At 36.4% G+C, this 21,285-nt stretch overlaps 1 protein-coding gene across 1 annotated transcript in view; it reads left to right on the top strand.

The window, feature by feature from the left end:
* Positions 1-21,285, top strand: part of LOC111159470 (phosphoglucomutase 2 like 1) — a 49,653-nt gene that overhangs the window by 11,253 nt on the left and 17,115 nt on the right. Inside the window, exons 2-5 of the mRNA XM_022521977.1 lie at positions 11,655-11,822; positions 15,260-15,366; positions 16,080-16,164; positions 18,969-19,052. Coding sequence (XP_022377685.1) covers positions 11,655-11,822; positions 15,260-15,366; positions 16,080-16,164; positions 18,969-19,052 — 444 coding nt within the window. The remainder of the gene's footprint in view (positions 1-11,654; positions 11,823-15,259; positions 15,367-16,079; positions 16,165-18,968; positions 19,053-21,285) is intronic.

The following is a 21,285-nucleotide window of genomic DNA, read 5'->3' as shown; positions in this document are numbered from 1 at the left end:
ATGACCTGAGCCGAAGGCAGGTCATGATCTCAGGGTCCTGGGATCGAGTCCCACATTGGGCTCTCTGCTCAGCAGGGAGCCTGCTTCCCTCTCTCTCTCTGCCTGCCTCTCTGTCTACTTGTGATCTCTCTCTGTCAAATAAATAAATAAAATCTTTAAAAAAAAATAAAAAAAATAAAGTAAGATACAAATGGGGCACCTGGGTGGCTCAGTCGTTAAGCATCTGCCTTTGGCTCAGGTCATGATCCCAGGATCCTGGGATCAGCCCCGAATTGGGCTCCCTGCTCAGTGGGGAGCTTGCTTCTCCCTCTCCCACTCCCTCTGCTTGTATTCCCTTTCTCGCTGTGTCTCTATCAAATAAATAAATAAAATCTTTTAAAAAAATGATACAAGTAAAGAACAATTAATGGTCAACTATTTGACACTGCTTTTTAAGAGCCACAGAAATTGAAAGTCAGGAAGACTACGTAACAAATAGAATTGGAGCTGGGCCTTGAAGGATAAATAAGATAGAAATAGATGATGAATATGGGGACAGAAAATTTAAGGTGGGAAAAATAGAAAAATAAAATGGAAAACAAAACTGATCAGGGAAATGAAACAATGGGCAGTGTGCAAGAGAATAATGAAGATTTTTTTATTTTAGCTCAAGTATAGTGTATGGACTGCTGTGGCAGTGAAGATTACATAAAGGAGGGGCTCCTGGGTGTCCTCTGCATTTGGCCCAGGGCTAGATCCCAGGTGGAGCTCTCTGCTCAGTGGAGCTCTCTGCGCAGTGGGAAGTCTGCTCTTCCCTCTCCCAATGACCCCCTCTTGCTCCTGACCTCATTGGCGGCACTCTCTCTCTCAAAGGAATAAATTTTTTTTTAAAAATCTAAAAAAAAAAAAAAAAAGATTACGTAAAGGTAAAAGGAAATCTCTTGTTTATTGAGTGATCATGTGCCAGATACGTTAATAGATGCTTTCATGTAAAAAAAAAAAAAAAAAAAAACCCTCAATCTTTCAAGGATTGTTTGAGGTAGTTATTTCCTTTTTTTTTTAACCCTGTATACAAACTTGGATTCAGAGAAATGGAGAGAGTATTTCAATCTGAAAAGATTTTGATCTCTGGCCTTTGGAATCTAATTCCTAACCTTTATATTCTATATAATGGAACTGGACTTCAGCGTTGGTTCTTGGCTGATTAGTCTGGCAGTATGTAATTAAGATGAGATGGGTTGGAGATGTGGAGGGTAGCCTGGAGACTCTTTTCTAGAATTATGGGTAACAGAGTTTTACATTAGGATGATTATAGAGCCTTCCAACGAATTAAAGAAGTAATGAGCCTTTTTAACAAATTGACCTCTCCTTTTTATTTTTTTAATTTTTATTTATTTATTTATTTATTTATTTATTTTTAAAGATTTTATTTATTCATTTGACGGAGAGAGATCACAGTAGACAGAGGCAGGCAGAGAGAGAGAGAGGGAAGCAGGCTCCCCGCCGAGCAGAGAGCCTGATGTGGGACTTGATCCCAGGACCCTGAGATCATGACCTGAGCCAAAGGCAGTGGCTCAACCCACTGAGCCACCCAGGCGTCTGACCTCTCCTTTTTTTTTTTTTTTTTAAAGATTTTATCTATTTATTTGACAGACAGAGATCACAAGTAGGCAGAGAGGCAGGCAGAGAGAAAGAGGAGGAAACAGGCTCCCTGCAGAGCAGAGAGCCCCCGACCTCTCCTTTTTAAAAACACAGAATGAGGGGTGCCTGGGTGGCTCAGTGGGTTAAAGCCTCTGCCTTCGGCTCTGGTTATGATCTTGTGATCACTCTGTCTCTGTCAAATAAATAAACAAAATCTTAAAAAAATAAAAAATAAATGAAAACACAGAATGATAAGCATCTCCTATTTTGTTACAATATTTTGCTAAATTTGAATCCGATCTCCTTTTTAAAGAAATAAATTACAGGTTCAGTTTAAATTCCCATATCTACTTAACTGATCCCATTTTCCTCCCCTTCCATTTTTCTCTGAAGTAAACAAGGCATATCTAAGAATACTAGAGTTTTTTTTTTTTTTTTAAAGATTTATTTATTTATTTGACAGACAGAGATCACAAGCAGGTAGAGAGGCAGGCAGAGAGAGGAGGGGAAAGCAGGCTCCCTGCTGAGCAGAGAGCCCGACGTGGGGCTCGATCCCAGGATCCTGAGAGCATGACCCGAGCCAAAGGCAGAGGCCCAACCCACTGAGCCACCCAGGCGCCCCAGAATACTAGAGTTTTGTCTAAATTTCCTGTTTGTTTGAAAATAGCTTTGTTTTTCATTTAATTCAAAGTCAAGATAACCTTGGAAGCTGAACAGCTCCTTTAAAAAAAAAAAAAATCACTTGGTCAAAACTATTTCAGTATCTGAAAACACTCAAATCCCAAAATTGAAGTATTGTGTTTTTATAATATGTAAATACTTAATATATAATTTAAAAAAATATTTTATTTATTTATTTGACAGAGATCACAAGTAGGCAGAGAGAGGAGGAAGCAGGCTCTCTGCTGTGCAGAGAGCCCAATGCAGGGGTCTATCCCAGGACCCTGAGATCATGACCTGAGCTGAAGGCAGAGGCTTAACCCACTGAACCACCCAGGTGCCCCCCCCCCTTTTTGATAATACTCTCATTAGGTCCCGATATTCTTATCACTAGCATTTTACAAATGAGGAAACTAAAGAACAGAGAGGTTCAGTTACTTGTCCAAGATCACGCAGCTAGTTAATGGTGGCTGTGGGATCAGAACCCAGGCAGATGGGTTCTATTCACCCAAGCCCCGTGATAGTGGTTAAACTCTTGCTGGAGCTGAAGATATAAGGGGGACACTGGAGTGGAGTTTAAGCATAACAAACTGTGTGTGTGTTTGGCTTTGTTACATGCCAAGCACTGTTCTGAGCACTTTTTTTTTTTTTTAAGATTTTATTTGAGAGAGAGAGCAGAAATGGAGAGGGGAGGAGAAGAGGGAGAAGCAGGCTCCCCGCTGAGCAGGGATCCTGACGTGGGGCTGGAGCCCAGGACCCTGGGATCATGACCTGAGCCGAAGGCAGAGCATTTAACCCACTGAGCCACCCAGGTGCCCCTATAACTTTTGAAAATGTGGATACTGTTAATTTTTGCCTAAATAGTACCAGAAGCTATAGTTCCTTAACAAAATGCAAGTCAACAATAAAATAACATCAAATACAGCCTAAGATGTTCATTAGGTAGAAATGTCATATTTTACAAAAATAGTAAGTTTCATTTGTGGTTTCTGTAAAATTAGATTCATACTTACATAGAATTATGATTTAAATATCCCAAACATCAAGGAACTTTTACATAATTATCAGGAAAAACTTAAAAGTAAGAGAGTTGATATTCTACTACCAGTGCATCTCACACCCATGACTTTATTTTTGTAATTTGCATGTCTTTAAAAAAAAAAACCCAACAACTCTGCTTCATGAAGAGAATTCAGGTATCTTTCAAGTTTTGTATTTTTAACATTAAATTATATTTTTCAAATGTTTTATAAAGGTAATTGAAAAAAACCCACCTAATATTGTTTGTTATAAATTCATACTTTACAATGTAAAACACTGTGCTTCTGGGTTTCTGCATATTTCCTCTACTTCAACCTCAGCTTTAGGGCTTTTCTATATACTTTTTTTAAAGTCAGGCTTATTGATGTATAATTTACATTTACATAATGGACAGTAAGTTTCATTCTTTTAAGTGTTCCATTTAATGAATTTTGAAAAGTGTATACAATTGAATAACCAATATCACAAAGAGCATTTGTATCACTGCAGAAAGTTCCCTCCTGCCCCTTTTGTAGTGAATCCCCTTGCTCCAACCCCTATCAATCACTGATCTAATTTTGTCCTATAGTTTTTGTTAACTGAGATATAATTCACATAATGTGAAATAAAATTTACCACTTTAAAATGAATGATTCAGGGGCGCCTGGGTGGCTCAGTGGGTTAAAGCCTCTGCCTTCAGCTCAGGTCATGATCCCAAGGTCCTGGGATCAAGCCCCGCAGCGGGGAGCCTGCTTCCCCTTCTCTCTCTCTCTGCCTGCCTCTCTGCCTACTTGTGATCTCTATCTGTCAAATAAATAAATAAAATCTTTAAAATAAATAAAAATAAAATAAAATAAAATAAAATGAATGATTCAGTGGGCTTTAGTATATTCAAAAGGTTGTGCAATTGTCACCACTATCTAATTCCCAAACATTGTAATCATCCCAGAAAGAAACCCCATACCCATTAGTAGTCACTCCCTGTTCCTCCTCCCCCACCCCAGCCCCTGACAACCACTCATCTGTCTAAATTTGCCTATTCTGGACCTTTCATATAAATGGAAGCATACTATTGTTGTATGTGACTTTTGTGTCTGCCTTCTTTCACTTAGCATATTTTCAAAGTTCATCTATATTGTAGCATGAATCAATACTTATTACAGTGAATTGTCTATTTATACATCTTCTTTAGTGAATCCTTTGCCTGTTTTTTTTATTTTTTTAAGATTTTATTTATTTGAGAGAGAGTAAGAGAGAGCATGAGCAGGGGTGCTACCAAGGAGCAGAAGGAGAGGGAGAAGCAGACTCCACACTGAGGAGAGATCTTGACTCTGGGTTTATTCCAGGGCCTTGATCCCAGGACCCCAGGTTTGTGACCCTGGTGGAAGTTAGATACGCAACCAACTGAGCCACTCAGGCGCCCCTCCTTTGCCCCTTTTTAAATTGGGTTGTCTTTTTATTGTTGAGCTGTAATAGTTCTTTATTGTTCCTATAGTTTGCCTTTACAGAAATCATGCAATAGTAGACTTTTCATGTCTAGCTTCCTTCACTTAACATAATGCTTGTGAGATTTATCCATTTTGTTGTCTATTTCAGCAGTTTATTCCTTTTTATTGCTAAATGTTATTCCATTTTATGGATGTACAACAATTTTTTTTATTCATTCACCTGTTGATGGGACAGCAGGTTTCAACTGTTGAGAATAAATCTATTATTAAAATTCATTTACAGGGGCGCCTGGGTGGCTCAGTGGGTTAAAGCCTCTGCCTTCGGCTCAGGTCATGATCCCAGGGTCCTGGGATCGAGCTCCGCATCGGGCTCTCTGCTCAGCGGAGAGCCTGCTTCCTCCTTTCTGTCTCTGTCTGCCTCTCCGCTTACTTGTGACATCTCTCTCTCTGTCAAATAAATAAAATAAAATCTTTAAAAAAAAATTCATTTACAGAAAAAAAACTTCATTTACAGGTCTTTGTGTGAACATGTTTCAAACATTTCTCTTGGGTAGATGCCTCATGGAATTACTATTAAAAATTTACTGAGGGGCGCCTGGGTGGCTCAGTGGGTTAGAGCCTCTGCCTTCGGCTCGGGTCATGATCCCGAAGTCCTGGGATCGAGCCCCGCATCGGGCTCTCTGCTCAGCGGGGAGCCTGCTTCCTCCTCTCTCTCTGCCTGCCTCTCTGCCTACTTGCCTACTACTGTCTGTCAAATAAGTAAATAAAATCTTAAAAAAAAATTTACTGAGAAATTTAAAAATTATTATTGGCTGTTGAATTTTTCAAATGCTTTCTCTGTATCTACTGAGGTGATTTTTCTATTTTTTTTTTAAATTAAGACTTTATTTTTTATTTTTTAAAAACAATTATTTATTTATTTCTTTATTTGACAGACAGAGATCACAAGTAGACAGAAAGGCAGGCAGAGAGAGGAAGGGAAGCAGGCTCCCCGCTGAGCAGAGAGCCCGATTCGGGGCTCAATGCTCAATGCAGGGCTCGATCCCAGGACACTGGGATCATGACCCGAGCCAAGGCAGAGGCTTTCACCCAGTGAGTCACCCAGTGCCCCAAGACTTTATTTTTTAAGAGCAGTTTTAGTCAAGAAAAGTATGTGTCAGAATACCTAAGGAAAAACAACATTTGAAATGCTTTATTTTGACTGCCTTATATGAGAAATATTTTTTGTTTAAAGCTTAATACATACTTGAATATGACTATGTTATTGAACAGTAAAAAAAAAAAAGACTATGCCTATGTAATCTTCAGTTTTGAAATATAATAATCAACATTTTGATCTTTCATAATAATTTTGATATATTTAATATTATACTTAAATGATAACAATATATTATATTTGGAATTGTATTTTCTGCTTTTTGAATAGTTAGAATCTTTATTTCCTGGATACGATTTTTATATTCATTAACTGGTTATTTCTCAAATTTTATTAAGCCAGTTCTTATTAATGACATCTCATTTTATATGACAAGAATAGTCATTTGAATTTATCTAAGCCAATTTAATTTATGGTAATTTCTATAATTTTTTAAAATGAGAAATTATTTTACTTATATCTGGAATCTAAAACACAGAACAAATGAACAAACAAAAACCAGAAACAGACTCATAAATACAGAGAACAAACTGGTGGTCCCCAGAGGGGAGAGTGGTGGGGGCATATGCAGAATACGTAAGAGGGATTGAGAAATACAAACTTCTAGTTATAAAATAAACAAGTCATGGAGATGAGGAGTATAGCACAGTGAATATAGTCAATAATACTGTATTGTATTAACATACGGTGACAGATGGTATAACTACATTTATCATGGTGAGCATTGTGTAATCTATTGAATTTTCAAATCACTATTTTATACTTAAAACAATATAATGTATGTCAATTATACTTCTATATGAAAAATAAATTTTAAAGATGGAGAAATAAAATTTTAGAATTATACAAAGACCCTTAAATGGGAAAAAATTATTGATTAGCAAGAGTATATCTTGGACTCAATAAGGAAGCAGCTGGTTGGGAAAACATGTTCTACTCCAGGTCTCTAGATTTGGATCTTCAAACTGGCTGACCCTCAGAAGTAAATGTCAGTTGAGTTTACCGTTTGGATTTTCAGACTGCAGTTTCCTATTTTAACTTCTGTTTAGAAATAAACTTAAATATTTTTTCTCTGTAGTTTTATAAAATGGGTATTTATTGTTTAGACAGCAGCCTCTGTCAGTAAAATTTTAAAATGTTATTTGTAGCTTTGCAATTTTAGATATATTTGAGCCACTAAAAAGTCAATTTTGTATATTGCCTCATCTTTTTTTTTCTCTTTACTTTATTACTTGTTTCAGGGGTACAGGTCTGTGATTCATCCATCTTACACAAGTCACAGTGCTCCCCAAAGCACATGCCCTCCCCAGTGTCTATTGCCTCATCTTTATATATATAACAATATTAGGATTTGAATTGTGAATATATATTATGTTCTTTTAGATCTGTTCTAATCTTCTAAACAATGAGGGTCACATTTTAAATTATTTTTATGCTGTTAGGTTTAGTACTAGAATATTAATAGAGTAGATTCAAGTTGTATAAAAATTATACAAATATTAGGTTTATAAAAGAAGTAGGAATTAAGATTTATAGGTGAATTCCTCATTGACAAACTTGATTTGTTTTATATAATGATTATTAATTACTTTTACATCCTTTTATACATATTTACATTTATTACACATAAATAATATAGAAACCCTCTAATTACGTACACAATAGGTTCAGAAAAGCTTGGGTGAGTCCAAAAAAATCCTTCGTAAGTGAGTACTAATACTTTCATTTCATGGCAGGCAGGGTTGGAGTGACTTTGGTCTGGTATATAGCTTTATTCACATCGATGAGAGTTTGTAAGAAGTTTGTTAGAAGAGGTACTTCTGTGTGTGTGTGTGGAAATCGGTTCTTTCATGTTTTCTTTGAATTTGGGCCTTATGGACTACACTATGGAAAAAACAGAACTCCACAGAGTTTTATGTAAGAAGATACTTTCTTTTCTTCATTTCAGCCATATAAAGTTGCAGCAATCCATAGGATTAGAACCTAAAGGAAAATTTTGGGTAAACAGGTAAAATTTGAAAATAATGCATGGCTTTAATTCTGTACTCTTTAGCTTACTGATTTCCTACTAAACAATCAGCTTTACTCCTGATGAAGTATAGAAAATGCTAGCAGTCACTAAAATCTTTTTGGATTTTCTTCAGGATTACTTTTTTGGGGTACTAAAATTATTAGGATTCTAAAATATACTGGTTAAGAGCAAATTTAGTTCAGATTGAATGCATTTACTTTCTAAATAATTAATTTTCATTTTATATGTAGATCAACAAGTGCATTATCAAAAAGTATGTACATCATATAACTTCTCCACAGACTTACAGTATAATTTTAGAGATGCTTTCTTTACGGTTGACACCAGTTGAATCATTTTTTTTTCTCTTTTGACTGATTAGGCTGTTCCTACTCTCAAGTAATGAGTGCGTTGTCAATAAGGGAGCACATTTATTAAGCAAACAATAATTTGTATTTGAGGAAGATCCAATGTATGTTTTATTAATAGCCCTCTGTGGGTGCTGTTCTAAAAAGAACAATTTGTGAGGTAAAAAGTAGACACACAAGTAGTTTTCCCTCAGCGATCATAGATACTTACCTAGTTTTTACCATAAAATAAGTAAGACATCCATAAAATATCCAAACAGTACCAAGGCTGTACAATAAAAATAAGTCACTTACCTACCTCAGACCTCACTCCTGGTTTCCCCATCAGAGATAATCACTATTTTTAGTTTCTTACATTTGCATGGAGTATTTCTGGAATGATATATAAGTATACACATACCTCTTTTTACACAGATAAAACACTTTATACATACTTCTTCTTTTCACTTAATACATCTGACTTCTCTGTGGAAATAGTATTTAAAAATAATTTGTAGTTCTTTAGAACCTTCATATATGATAGCTTATAAAAATCATAGTCATTTGAAGATTTTAACAACAAAATACAAAAAAAAACCAACAAAAAAATACAAATTCATCTGAATGGAAAATATAATCATGGCTACATAGAGAGCCCTTTAGGTATATTTTAAAACATTTGAGACATCAATATCTAATTTAAAATTATCTACCTATGAAATAGTGGAGAAACCTAAAGTAGATTTCATATGCCTGTCACTATAATCGCTTAGCACTGTTTACAATAAAAATATACTTATGTCTAATGCATTATGGTTTTTAATCCATTTTTATTTTTCTCTAATTTATAGGCTCTTTCAGAACCAGGAATTAGGTTAGGACTGGTTGTGATGTTTATAACAGAGAATAGAATTTTTAGGCCCTACTCTAGTAGCTGTGCAGTTAAACATTAGGAAGTACTCAGTAACCTAGTAATATTCATGTCTGGTAGATCATTTTTATTTAGCTGTAATTAAAAAGAATAATGTTTTACCTTATAGTTGGAGTTTATTATTATTAGAAGCATTATTAGCCTGCTCTACATAATTGTTTTGTTGTTTGTAGTGAGGTGGTATAGGATTTAGAGCCAGACCAACCTGGATTCAAATCCTATCTAGACCTCTAATATTTGCTCAGTGTTACTAGGCTCCCTCTCTAAATCTTAAGTTCTTTATCAATGCAATGGTAATAATACTACTACCAGTAAAATGCTGCAATCAACATTCTTACATGAATAAATCTTTTTGTTTGGGTGAAGATATTGCTGTGGACAGAGAAATTTACGGGCCAAAATGTACATGCAGTTTAAATTTTGATAGTGGCTGCAAACTCTAAAACGACTACGTCAATTTTTAAAATTAAGTTTATTTATTTAATTTTAGTAATCTCTGTGTCCAGTGTGGGGCTCAAACTCAACCCCAAGATCAGGAGTCATATGCTCTTCTGACTAAGCCAGTCAGGTCCCCCAGGACTACCCCAATTTCAGTGTCACTAACTATGTGTCACTGTCATGTACCCTCTACAGAATGCAGGTGTTTTTAGTGTTTAATTTTTGCCATTCTTATGCTTTCTTTTTTTAAGATTTTATTTTATTTATTTGACAGAGAGAGATCACAAGTAGGCAGAGGGGCAGGCAGAGAGAAAGGGGGGGAAGCAGGCTCCCTGCTGAGCAGAGAGCCCGATGTGGGGCTCCATCCCAGGACCCTGAGATCATGACCTGAGCCTAAGGCAGAGGCTTAACCCACTGAGCGACCCAGGCCCCCCTTACATTTGTTTTTAAGTGTTAGCCCTCTTCAAGTCTCTTTGACCTCTATCAAATCTGGTGGTATCTTAGACATTAGAATAATAAATAGTAGCACAGGTAATCTTATTGTTTAGATTCTTATCTTAACAGCTATTCCTATTTTGGGGCATCAGGGTGGCTCAGTTGGTTAAGCGTCTGCCTTACGCACAGGTCATGATCTCAGGGTCCTCTGCCCCTCCCTGGCTTGTACACATGGCATGCTTTCTTTCTCTCTCTCAAATAAATAAAATCTTGAAAAAAAATAGCTATTCATATTCTTATATAGCCTGTGTATTTGCTAGTGTGTGCCATTTATAAAAGGGAGATTCCTTAAGGTTTTATGTGAGATATATATAGATATAGATATAGATATAGATATTTAAAGATTTTATTTATTTATTTGACACAGAGAGAGAGAGATCACAAGTAGGCAGAGAAGCAGGCAGAGGGGGAGGGGGGAAACAGGCTCCCCACCGAGTAGAGAGCCCGATTCGGGGCTCAATCCCAGGACCCTGAGACCATGACCTGAGCCGAAGGCAGAGGCTTAACCCACTGAGCCACCCAGGTGCCCCCTTTCTGTTTAAATATATATTAATATGTTTTTATTTCTTTGCAAGTGCAAATATACTCTCATATTTAGCACCTTGTAGGTGCCTTGGTTTATCATTCGGAATATTCATTATTGTATAGGCTATAGACGTAGAAGATCTAAGTTGTTAGTATGGACTAAATCCATACTACACTAAGTATGGAAGGGAGAAGTTGTGGTTCACTTTATTTTCATAATATCTGACTCTGACTCTTAAAAAGAAAATACTGGAAAATCCCTACAAATTTTATTCTAATTTTTTATTACATTTCTGTTTGAAGTTAATTGTTTGTGAAGTACTATTTCAGTCAGGGGCATCCTTGAGCTTTATGAAAATAAAGTAAAAGATGTGATAATGAAACACAGAATTCTAAAATGTAGATGTTGGTGTGTCCTGCTCAGCAAGCCAAGTTTGGATGGAATTTTCATTCTCATTCTTATCTAAGTCCACAAGTAATATCTAAGACCATTTCATGGTCATCTTTACTGTGGATACATTGAGTGGTATTCTGTGACTTTTTAAAGAGCAGGAACACTTATCTGGTCACTTTGAATCACAGAGATTTGGGAAGTGGTTGATAAGTGTCTGTTGATGGCTTTTACCCAATAGCTTCCACATTTCTTTTAACACTTTACATAGAGACTCTAATTAATGTTATTTTTTGACTAAGAGGCTTATTTTTGATTTATAGCTCTTAAGTTTATCAATTTGTTAAAAAACTCTTGAATAGTATTACCAAAAAATGCTGTGATAATTAGAGATATGTAAATGGACTCCAGTAAGGGCCTGGCTCCTTGGGGGACTCCATAAAGGGCCAGGTATTTTATTATACATACTAATATTGATCATTAGCACTGTGGAATCTATAGTGTGTCTAGAACCTTGTGATATATACGTAACACTTCCTGGCTCCTCAGAAGGGCTTCATATTAGGACCCTGCTTGTGATCCTGATTAAGTCTTAATACCTTTTTTTTATAGAATCCCAAAACAAAAGAGCAGATTGAAAATCTGTTACGGAATGGGATGAACAAGGAGCTCCGGGATCGTCTTTGTTGCCGAATGACTTTTGGGACTGCAGGACTTCGTTCTACTATGGGGGCAGGATTTTGCTATATTAATGACCTTACAGTAATACAGTCAACACAGGTAAGAATTACAAAGTACTATATGTATACTTTTTAATCACACTATTTTTTGGCTTTCTAAATTAGGTTGTGCCTTTCTAAAAACAAAAACAAACTTTATATCTAGGAAGGTACTTTTTTAAGTAAAAAATGTGGAATAAATCCTGATCTTTGGTCTTGCATAAGATTTATTTTAGAAGGCATTTGTGTATCTTCAAGGTTATAGACTAACTTTCTGATTGAGTTCTTTTGGTGACCATATTCAAACTCTTGACATTGTTAATTTGCATTTGAAATCAGGAAATGGATATTGACATTTCCAACTGATAGAAAGAAACAAACTTAGAAAAAAGAGAATTACTCATTTTGGCATATGGCCATTGATAAAGATTAACCAGAGTATTTGGAAAATGTAGTTAAAAACATTTCCCTTTAATATGGTTTTCCATATCCATGAGAGTTCTTTAAGAGTGCCCATATCCATGAGAGGTTTTTTAAATTTAAATTCAATTAGTCAACATATAAAATGTCCTTAGTTTCAGATGTAGAGTTCAATAATTCATCAGTTGTGTATAACACCCAGTGCTTATCACATCACATGCCTTTCTTAATGTCCATCACCCAATTACCCTACCCCTCCGCCCACCTCTCCCCCAGCAACCCCCAGTTTGTTTCTTATAGTCCATGAGAGTTCCTTAAAACAGCTTATGATATAATATAATTTATTTCTCCCCATTTTTATGCAACATAGAAACAGATTACTTTCTTTTTCTAGTGAATCATTCCTACTGCTTCAAGGAATTGTATACTTTTGAGGCTAAAATGCATTTAGCATATACTAAAAATAGTTCTGGACTGGAGGATTGCTCAGTAGATATAAAGATATAATTCTAATCAATAGCGTCAACAGTAAATCATTCTTAGCCTTGTTCTGAGGGAATTCTCTAAAGGCAAAGGCTAATGCAGGGGATGGGGAAGAACAGACGACAAGATGACTAAAGAGGTAGGATACGTGCCACTTCTGCACCCGTCTCCTTTCTTTCCCTCATCGAGAGATGTGTCAGCTCACTCTTTTTAATAAATTTATTTCCTTATAAGCTTTTAATAAAGGAATATTCCTTGACTTTACAAAAAGGATTGGAGGAGGTGTTTCAAAATCATTTTCTATGGAAATGTAAATTGTTACTAGAGTTGAGATTCCATTATGTGAAGTGAAAAGCCTAATGGAATCTGATTCTTAAGCCCTATCCCTTTTCAGAATCTAGGTTTATGGGGATAAGCAAAGGTAGATTTTTTTTTTTTTTAAAGATTTTATTTATTTGACAGACAGAGATCACAAGTAGAGAGAGAGGCAGGCAGAGAGAGAGAGAGGGAAGCAGGCTCCCCGCTGAGAGAGAGCCCGATGCGGGACTCGATCCCAGGACCCTGAGATCATGACCTGAGCCGAAGGCAGTGGCTTAACCCACTGAGCCACTCAGGCGCCCAGCAAAGGTAGATTTTTAAACCAGAGAATAGTAGGAAGTTCTGTGAGATTTGAGGATAGCATCATCTTTAGAAATAAATAAATTGGTGAAACTAACCAGCGTGGGCTATAGCAAGCATGCGTGCACGCACACATCCACAGACTCACACCCACAGTCCCAGGGAGTGTAACCAGAGCGCAGTGGTGCAAGAGCACCAGACTCTGGAGATCCTAAGCAGCCCAGGTTCGGCCACTTGCTGCTGACAAAATCCAAAGGCGGAGAAACAGAGTGGTGGTGAAACAAGAAAGGAATTTCAGTGTGGCCAACACCAGGAAGACAGTGGACTTAACATCTCAAAGACTGTCTCCAAAGGGCTGAAAAAATTTCTACGTTTATATAAGGAAAGTGTAGGACAAAAGTAGTGGGTATGTGCAGGTGGGCAGTAAAGGTCAGGTCAATCGTTGTCTTGGGGTCACTCATGCAGGGTCTTGCTGGCATTATTGGAGGGGTAGGTAGTTTTGGTTCCCATCACAGGATGTTTTGCCAGCTGGGGTTTTTGCCTGATTTAAGAGATTAGCTGGAGAGAAGAGCTTAATCAAATACAAAGTATAGACTAAGGCCAAAAGGGAGGTGTTTGAGGTTCTCTTTCAGGAGTAGGTTGGAAAGAATAATTATATCTGAAAGAGGGGTCCAGAAGTCACTGGGGCCTCTAGGTGCTGCCACATACAGTCTTAGCTGTGCCTGCCATATAGTAGCCTTCAGTAAATTTAGATGAATTTAGGCCTTGGGCAAGTCATTGAGTGGAGCTTCAGTCTATTCTGTCTGCTCTTTTCTTTGAAAAGATGTTGAAGGGCAGACAAAAATAGGCAAGGTATCTTCATTTTTTTCTTTTTGGGGTTGTAAGGATTAAATGTGCCAACATTTGTGAAAGTGGTTTTAAAGGACTATACAATATGAAGTGTTATTTTTAGAGATGAAAGCATTTATTAAAGTTAGCAAATCATTCATAGGACACTTAAATGGTTCTAATTTATTGTTATGATGTTTTCAGTATTAAATACTTTCATTTCTTTTTTTGTCGCCATTGGCTGCAAATTTTCCTAGTTTATGAAATTTTCTTTCTGTGAGATTTTAGAACTAAGGAATTGCAAATGGGATCAGCCATCTTAAGAAATGTTCTAATGAAAAAAAAAAAAAAAAAAGGAAAAAAGAAATGTTCTAATGGGGCACCTGGGTGGCTAAGTTGATAGAACGTGCACACTTGATCTTGGGGTTGGGGGTTTGAGCCCCGTGTTGGGTGTAGAGGTTACTTAAAATTAATGAAAGAAAGGGAGAGAGGGAGGGAGGAAGGAAGAAGGAAAGGAAAGACAGACAGAAAGAAAGAAAGAAAAGAAAAGGAAGAAGGAAAAGAAAGAAAAGAGAGAAAGAGGAAGGAAGGAAGGGGAAGAGGAAAGGGAAGGAAAGGAAAGGAAGGAAGGAAGGAAGAAAGGAAGAAAGAAAGAAGGAAATGTTCTAATGAAGGTTTATGTTGCTGATTTAAAATGTTTGTGTCATGAATAGGTCAAATCTTTTGTTTGGCTTCAGTCTTGAGATTTAGCAGGGCCTAAAATGGTCAAAATTCTGTTGTCTACAGCCATAAGGCAAGAAACAATATCTTTTGGTTCTTCTAACAATTTTTTTTTTTTTTTAACCATACTGACTCTCTTATCCCTTCTTTTTCCCCTAATGTTTTATGTATCGTATTGGCTTTCATAGTTACTTAATTGATATTTCTGTGGTATTAAATGTGTCTGACACTTGAGGGAATAAATGTTTGTCCTCTCAGATTTGAGGACTGAACAGTATTATTCCCACACTGGTAAACACGAGCATAAAGGTGGAAGCCAGTTCCCTATGAGCCAATAAACTGCACACAACACATAAAAATAATGGATTTTAAATGGTGGAAAATGCAGGTATTAGTCAGGAACTAATCTTTTGTGTTTATCTGCTTCAGGGAATGTACAAATACCTTGAAAGATGTTTCTCAGACTTCAAGCAGAGAGGCTTTGTTGTTGGGTATGACACCCGGGGTCAAGTAACTAGCAGCTGCAGCAGCCAGAGGTACAGTGTGAATTGTTTCAGAGATTAAGTTGGACTGGAATAAAACCTTAAAAACAATTAGTGGTAGGATTTCTGAAACAGGAAACTGTCAACTAGAAATGTGATCACATGCTGATGTTGATTTTAGAGCTGAAATGGAAGCGTGTTAAAGCTTCTATTATAACCTTTCGCTCTTACAGGCAGAATTAAAATTTTAAATATTTAGAGTTAGTATTTAGAATGACATCATGGTTTATGGTATGATTTTAATATTTTGGCACAAGTATCAGGTAGGAGTGATCGTATAACTTGTATTCTCTCATTGTACTCACATTTAATTAGTTTTAGGGCATTTGCACACATAGATAATCAGGAGATAGCAATATTTTTTTTCAGGGTTTAATTATTTTTGTTTCTTGAATTCTCTTAATTCACTTTCCTCCATTCTTTTTGCCTTTTGCAGGTTTTATTTCTTGGTAAAGAAAGATGAATGAGGAAAAAGAAAAATTAAAATATCAGTTCTATTTCTTACTAAGTTCCTTTTCAAAAAATCTTATTTAACATTTTTAAGTTGGGACATGAAGCCTAAATAACCAGTGATTGTAAGAATTTGTTGTATTAGGCTACTACATATTCAGAATAATTACAATATGAAACATTTATTTTGTGGAGGGTTGGGTTTTAAAATGTGTGGTAAGCTAAGGACTAAGTGAAATCTCTATTTTTGTTTTTAGACTTGCTAAACTCACTGCTGCAGTCTTACTAGCCAAAGATGTTCCTGTGTACCTTTTTTCAAGATATGTTCCTACACCTTTTGTAGTAAGTGTGTCATGTTATTGATTGTACACTTTGTTGCTCCTAAAAAGATTTCTTAATTCAACTGGGATTCAAATCTTTGTCATGCTTATAGTTATATATTAAGTGATATGAAGGACAAAAGGAAGGAAAACAAATTTTGCTCTGAGTTTATTTTCACTGAACAATAGTAAATATTGTTTATAAAAATAGTAAAATTAATGCTTATATAGTACACTGTTATTAAAACATTAAAAACATTGAGAATAAAGTGTTTTATTTCTTGGTAAAAAAAAAATTTATCAAGAGTATGAAGAGGACAGGGGCATCTAGCTGGCTCAGTTGGAAGAATGTGCAACTCTTGATCTTTGGGTCATGGGTTTGAGCCCCATGTTGGGCTAGATAGATAGGTAAAGAAAGTATGAACAACATGTGCTTCTTATTGTATAACTTAATATGAGTGAGCATCCTTTCTATTTCTCGGTGAATTGTCACATTCCTTTATAAGTTTGGATCAGTTTCCCATAGTGTATCCGTTGTACTTTCAATGTTGTGATTTTTCTCTGAGAGTTCCTTTAATGTGAAGTTTTTTTGCCAATATCACTTCCCCCAGGACATCTTCATCCTTTTCATCACAAGCACATTCCTCACTTATATCCATATGTTCACCTACACTAAGCTCATCTGGTTGCACATTGAAAATCTCTTGAATGACAGCAATGTCATCATTCCCAGCTATTTTCTTCTGTAATTCCACTTATGTTTGATTTAAATTTCCCTTCCATTGTTGTCACTTTTTGTTCCTTTTCTACCCTCTAATCTTTCTTGGCCAGTTCCTTCTTTCAGTTATCCATTTTTGCAAACTATCCCATGGAGTTAAGTAGGCAACACAACTACATGCTTTGCTGTCTGTTTAGAGCTGATAACAGATGCACAAGTCACTGGCAGACTTTAACAGAGTGACGTGATTGGTCACTGGTCATGACGGATCTCTTATATACATATTATTTATGGACTGAAGAGCTAGCAAGTTTGCACTTGATACGGTTTCTCACAGTTAATATACCATGGTAACTGAAATTTGAATGCATTGTTGGGAAATTGTGTTGTTGTTGACTGTATTGTTGGGTGTTATTTAACTAAAATATGGTATCAGAAATTCATGTGTTTTGGAATTGTGCAAAGCAAGGACTACCTGTATTTGAAACTGAGCCACAATGAAAACAGTAAATAGCAAAAATTATGGACTATAACTAAAGCCCTACTTCAAGGGAAATATATAGCCTTAATGAACATATTAGAAAAAGGGAGGATGAAAAAATAAAGAGCTTAGTATGTTATAGTCAAAACAGATTAAATCTAAATAAAGTAAAAGAAAGAAAATAGTGAAGGTCTGAGGAAAAAATTGATTAAATAGAAATATTTTAAAAACAGGTATGACTAAAAGCAGAAGTTGACTCTCTGAAGAGACTAATAAAAATAGACAAAACTTTTGCAAAGATGTTCAAGAAAAAAAGATACGATAAATTAAAAGGGAGCATAATATATATACTAGAGATTAAGAAAACCACAGTATTCTGAACATAATGCAAATAAATGTGAAGGCTTAGATGAAATTAGCCAATTTCCTAGAATAATTGATACATCAAAACTAATAAGAAATAGAAAACCTGAAGAGAATTATAACCATTAAAGAAATTCAACTGGTATTTTTTTTTTAATCTTCTCAAATTAAAAATGGCAGGTCCAGATAATTTTATTAGGCCAGTTTTCCCAAATATTTGAGAAATAGATAACGTCTTTATAAACCATTCTAGTGATTCACTGGAAATATACTGAGTCGTTCAAAGAAGTGAAAGAATCACTAAACAATTAGTTCTAACGAATGACAGAAAACAGGAAGGGTTCAGAAATCTAGAGCATGTCTGTAGGATTCTGCCATTGGGTTGCCAATTCCAAATACTATCAATTCCGGTATGTTAGCCTTCCTCTCTCATTACAGGTAGATTTACTCTAATATGTAAGGAAGATATTTTTAGTGGTCCTCCTTGGCAATTCTCTTTGACTAGCTGCAGAAGAAACATCCTGGGGAAGGACCCTGACCAGGCTTGGGTGGTTATGAGCCAGTCTCTGAATCATATCATCAGGGGAATAAATTACTCTGGTCAGACCTGGATCTTTTGTTCCCTATGGCCAGGAGAAGAGAAATCAGAAGTGATGGTAGAAGGGGTAGGAGGGATATCCTAGGCTGACAAATAGTAACTACTAGAGAGAAAAAGGGAAATCTAACCTGGAAATTAACTTTGGGAGAGAAGATGGTGACTTGACCTGTATATGTTATAAGAGTCATGGAATATATATAAAGATCTTCAAATTGGAAGTCAGTAGACCTATGTTATTCTACCCTTGAATCTTCTCCCTTATGATTTTATAATGTGTAAAATGTGATAGATTAGGTGATTCCTAAATTAACTCCCACTAACATTTTTAAGATTATATTCATAATTCGTATTTTCGGAGTCTGGCATATAGTAAGTGTTCATTAAATATCTGTTAAATTAAAAAAAAGAAAAGAAAAGTTTATAGGGCTAAGGTAAATTAGACTAGGAGGAAAAAGCCATTCAGTCTAATAGCTAAGTGGCTACTGGTGACCTAACAGTTAGATGGCTTTAGCTATATCCCAGCCAGTGTATCTGGAGTTGATTGTTGAAGTCATAGGCTGTTTATGTCTTAATGCCTTCTCCTGTTACTTAATCAAGGTTATTCTTATATCAAATGTGTAAGTAGCTGGAAAGCAAAATGGAATTATGGCATTACTGTTTTTTCAGCCATATGCAGTTCAGGAGCTCAAAGCAGTTGCAGGTGTGATGATTACTGCTTCTCACAACCGCAAAGAAGACAATGGATATAAGGTAAACCTGGGACTCCGGATATTTGCTTATTTCACAGTTCTTATTTTATCTGTTTATTTGTTTATTTATTTATTTAGATTTTGATTTTTTAAAATAATATATGCTGAGTATATTCTCATTACTGAGGAGCAGGCTTAGATGTTGGGGACAGGCAGATAAAAACATGAAGGCCAGCCCTCAAAGGATGTTTTTCCCTAATGACCTTTATTATTTCTCAATGTGTATGACTATGAAAATCTCTTCAGTGGTCTTTTTGCTTCTAGTATATTCCTGCCTTTGATATCCCCATCCTATCCCCAAATCCACCCCATCTACCATTTTAGAAACAAAGTCATATTGTACTGAGAACTTAAAGAATGAATGAGAGTTTGCAGGAGGAGAGCAAGAGAAACTTGATCTTACTCTCCTTTCCCTCCAGTCTTATACTGGGACAAAGGATCCATGTGATGTGTCAGCTTCCATGGCAGGAAGCAGGGTGGAGAAGGGTGAAGACTGGCAAGAGAGGATACAGCACATTATTGAGCCAGTGTCTGGGGTTCCTGGGTGATGAGTGCATGACCTTATATTTGTTTTTCTTCTTGTATGGGAGGTCTTCAGGTACACTGAGCTCTGTTTTACTGGGGAAAAGAAGATTTAATACTAATTTGAGATTTGGGCCCTAGCTAGCTAAATGGGTAGTGTTACCATGCACAGAGGCAAAGAAGAAGCATGATTAATTCAGTTTGGGACATACTAAGTTTGAGGTATTTGTGAGTCAACCATGTAGCAACATCCTGTAGGCAACTGGATATATAGATCTGTTGATGGGGGAGAAATCTAAGCTAAAGTTACAGATTTGGGGGCCATGATATATATTAGGACATGTAAGATGTAAGGGTATTTGGAAGTCTTTTACTTAGATATGTGGCCCAGAGATAGTTTATAGTAAAAAACAAGCCCAAAAGAGATCCCTAGGGAATACCAACTTCAAGGGAAGGAAGAAAGAAGTGCAGGAGATAGGAGAAAGACCAGAAGAGATTAGTGCCATCAAAACCAAAGGGAAAAGAAGAGAATTGCAAAGAAGTGGTAGTCAGCTGTCGAAGAGAGCTGAGAACCCAGATCTCTCCTCTGACATCAGATGAGACTCCTAAATCCATTGGGATGTCTAACAGATATTTCAGAATTAGTGTCTCTAGAATAGAGGTCTTAATTCCCTTACAGCCTCTCACATACATGCCCCAGTGTGTTCCTTTCCCATTCTTTACCATCTCTATAGATGGACACTACCACTCACCCAACCAAAAACCAAAAATTATTCTCGATTACTCCTTTCCCTTCACTCCTAACATTTCACTCACTAACAGGTTTTACAAATTCTACATCTAAAATGTATGTTGGAATATGTTTGCTTCTGCTCACTTCTACCTCCACCATTCTAAAGCATGGTTATCTTCTATCAGAGCTACAGCATCCTGGCTGGTCTCTTCCCTGCTCCCATTGTTCTCCCTAAAATCCATTTTCCACCAAGCAGCCAGGTGATCTTTGAAAATATGAACAGGTCATGTTACTTCCCTGCTTAAAATTCTCCAGTGACTTCTCATTCTCCAGATAAAATCCAAGCTCCTTACCTTGGGGTTTACAGAATCCTGCCTACCTCTCCAACCTAATTTCATTCATTCCTCTTCTGTGCTCACTGTGTTCTAGTCACACTCCCACTTCTTCCTGTTCCTTCGTCTGCCAGTATACCAAGCCCTCTCCCATCTCTGAGCCTTTGTAAATGGTTTTGGCTCTGCTTGCATTGCTCTTGCCTTCATCTTGCAGATTTGTTTATTTTTATCCTTCAGGTTCCTGCCCAGATGTTATTTCCTTGAAGAGACCTTCCCAGGCCACCTTATCTGAAGTGGCTTCCCTCAATGACTTTCTCATCATCTTGTTTATTTCCTTCACAGAGCTTATCGCTGTCTGATGATCTGTTTTCTTGAAAATGAATTGTTTTCTTTATTGAGTTGTTTGACCTTCTCTAACCCTGTTCCCCAATATAAACTCATGGGTGAAGGGACTTGGTCTGTTTTGATGTTCATTGCTAGTGAACATATTTGTCACATAGGAAAGCCTCAAAGGTTTTTTTTTTTTTTCCTTAAAATATACACACAAGTTAAAAAGGATAAAAGTTAAACAATGTATAAAGCTAAACGTAAAAAGTATCTCTCCCATTCCTCCCCCTCCACCTGCCCCATACCCCTTTTCAGAACCA

Source organism: Enhydra lutris, unplaced genomic scaffold (genome assembly GCF_002288905.1).
Source record: "Enhydra lutris kenyoni isolate GAN:26980312 unplaced genomic scaffold, ASM228890v2 scaffoldscaffold68, whole genome shotgun sequence".
Classification (NCBI taxonomy): domain Eukaryota; kingdom Metazoa; phylum Chordata; class Mammalia; order Carnivora; family Mustelidae; genus Enhydra; species Enhydra lutris.
This window is presented reverse-complemented; position numbering and strand designations above follow the sequence as displayed.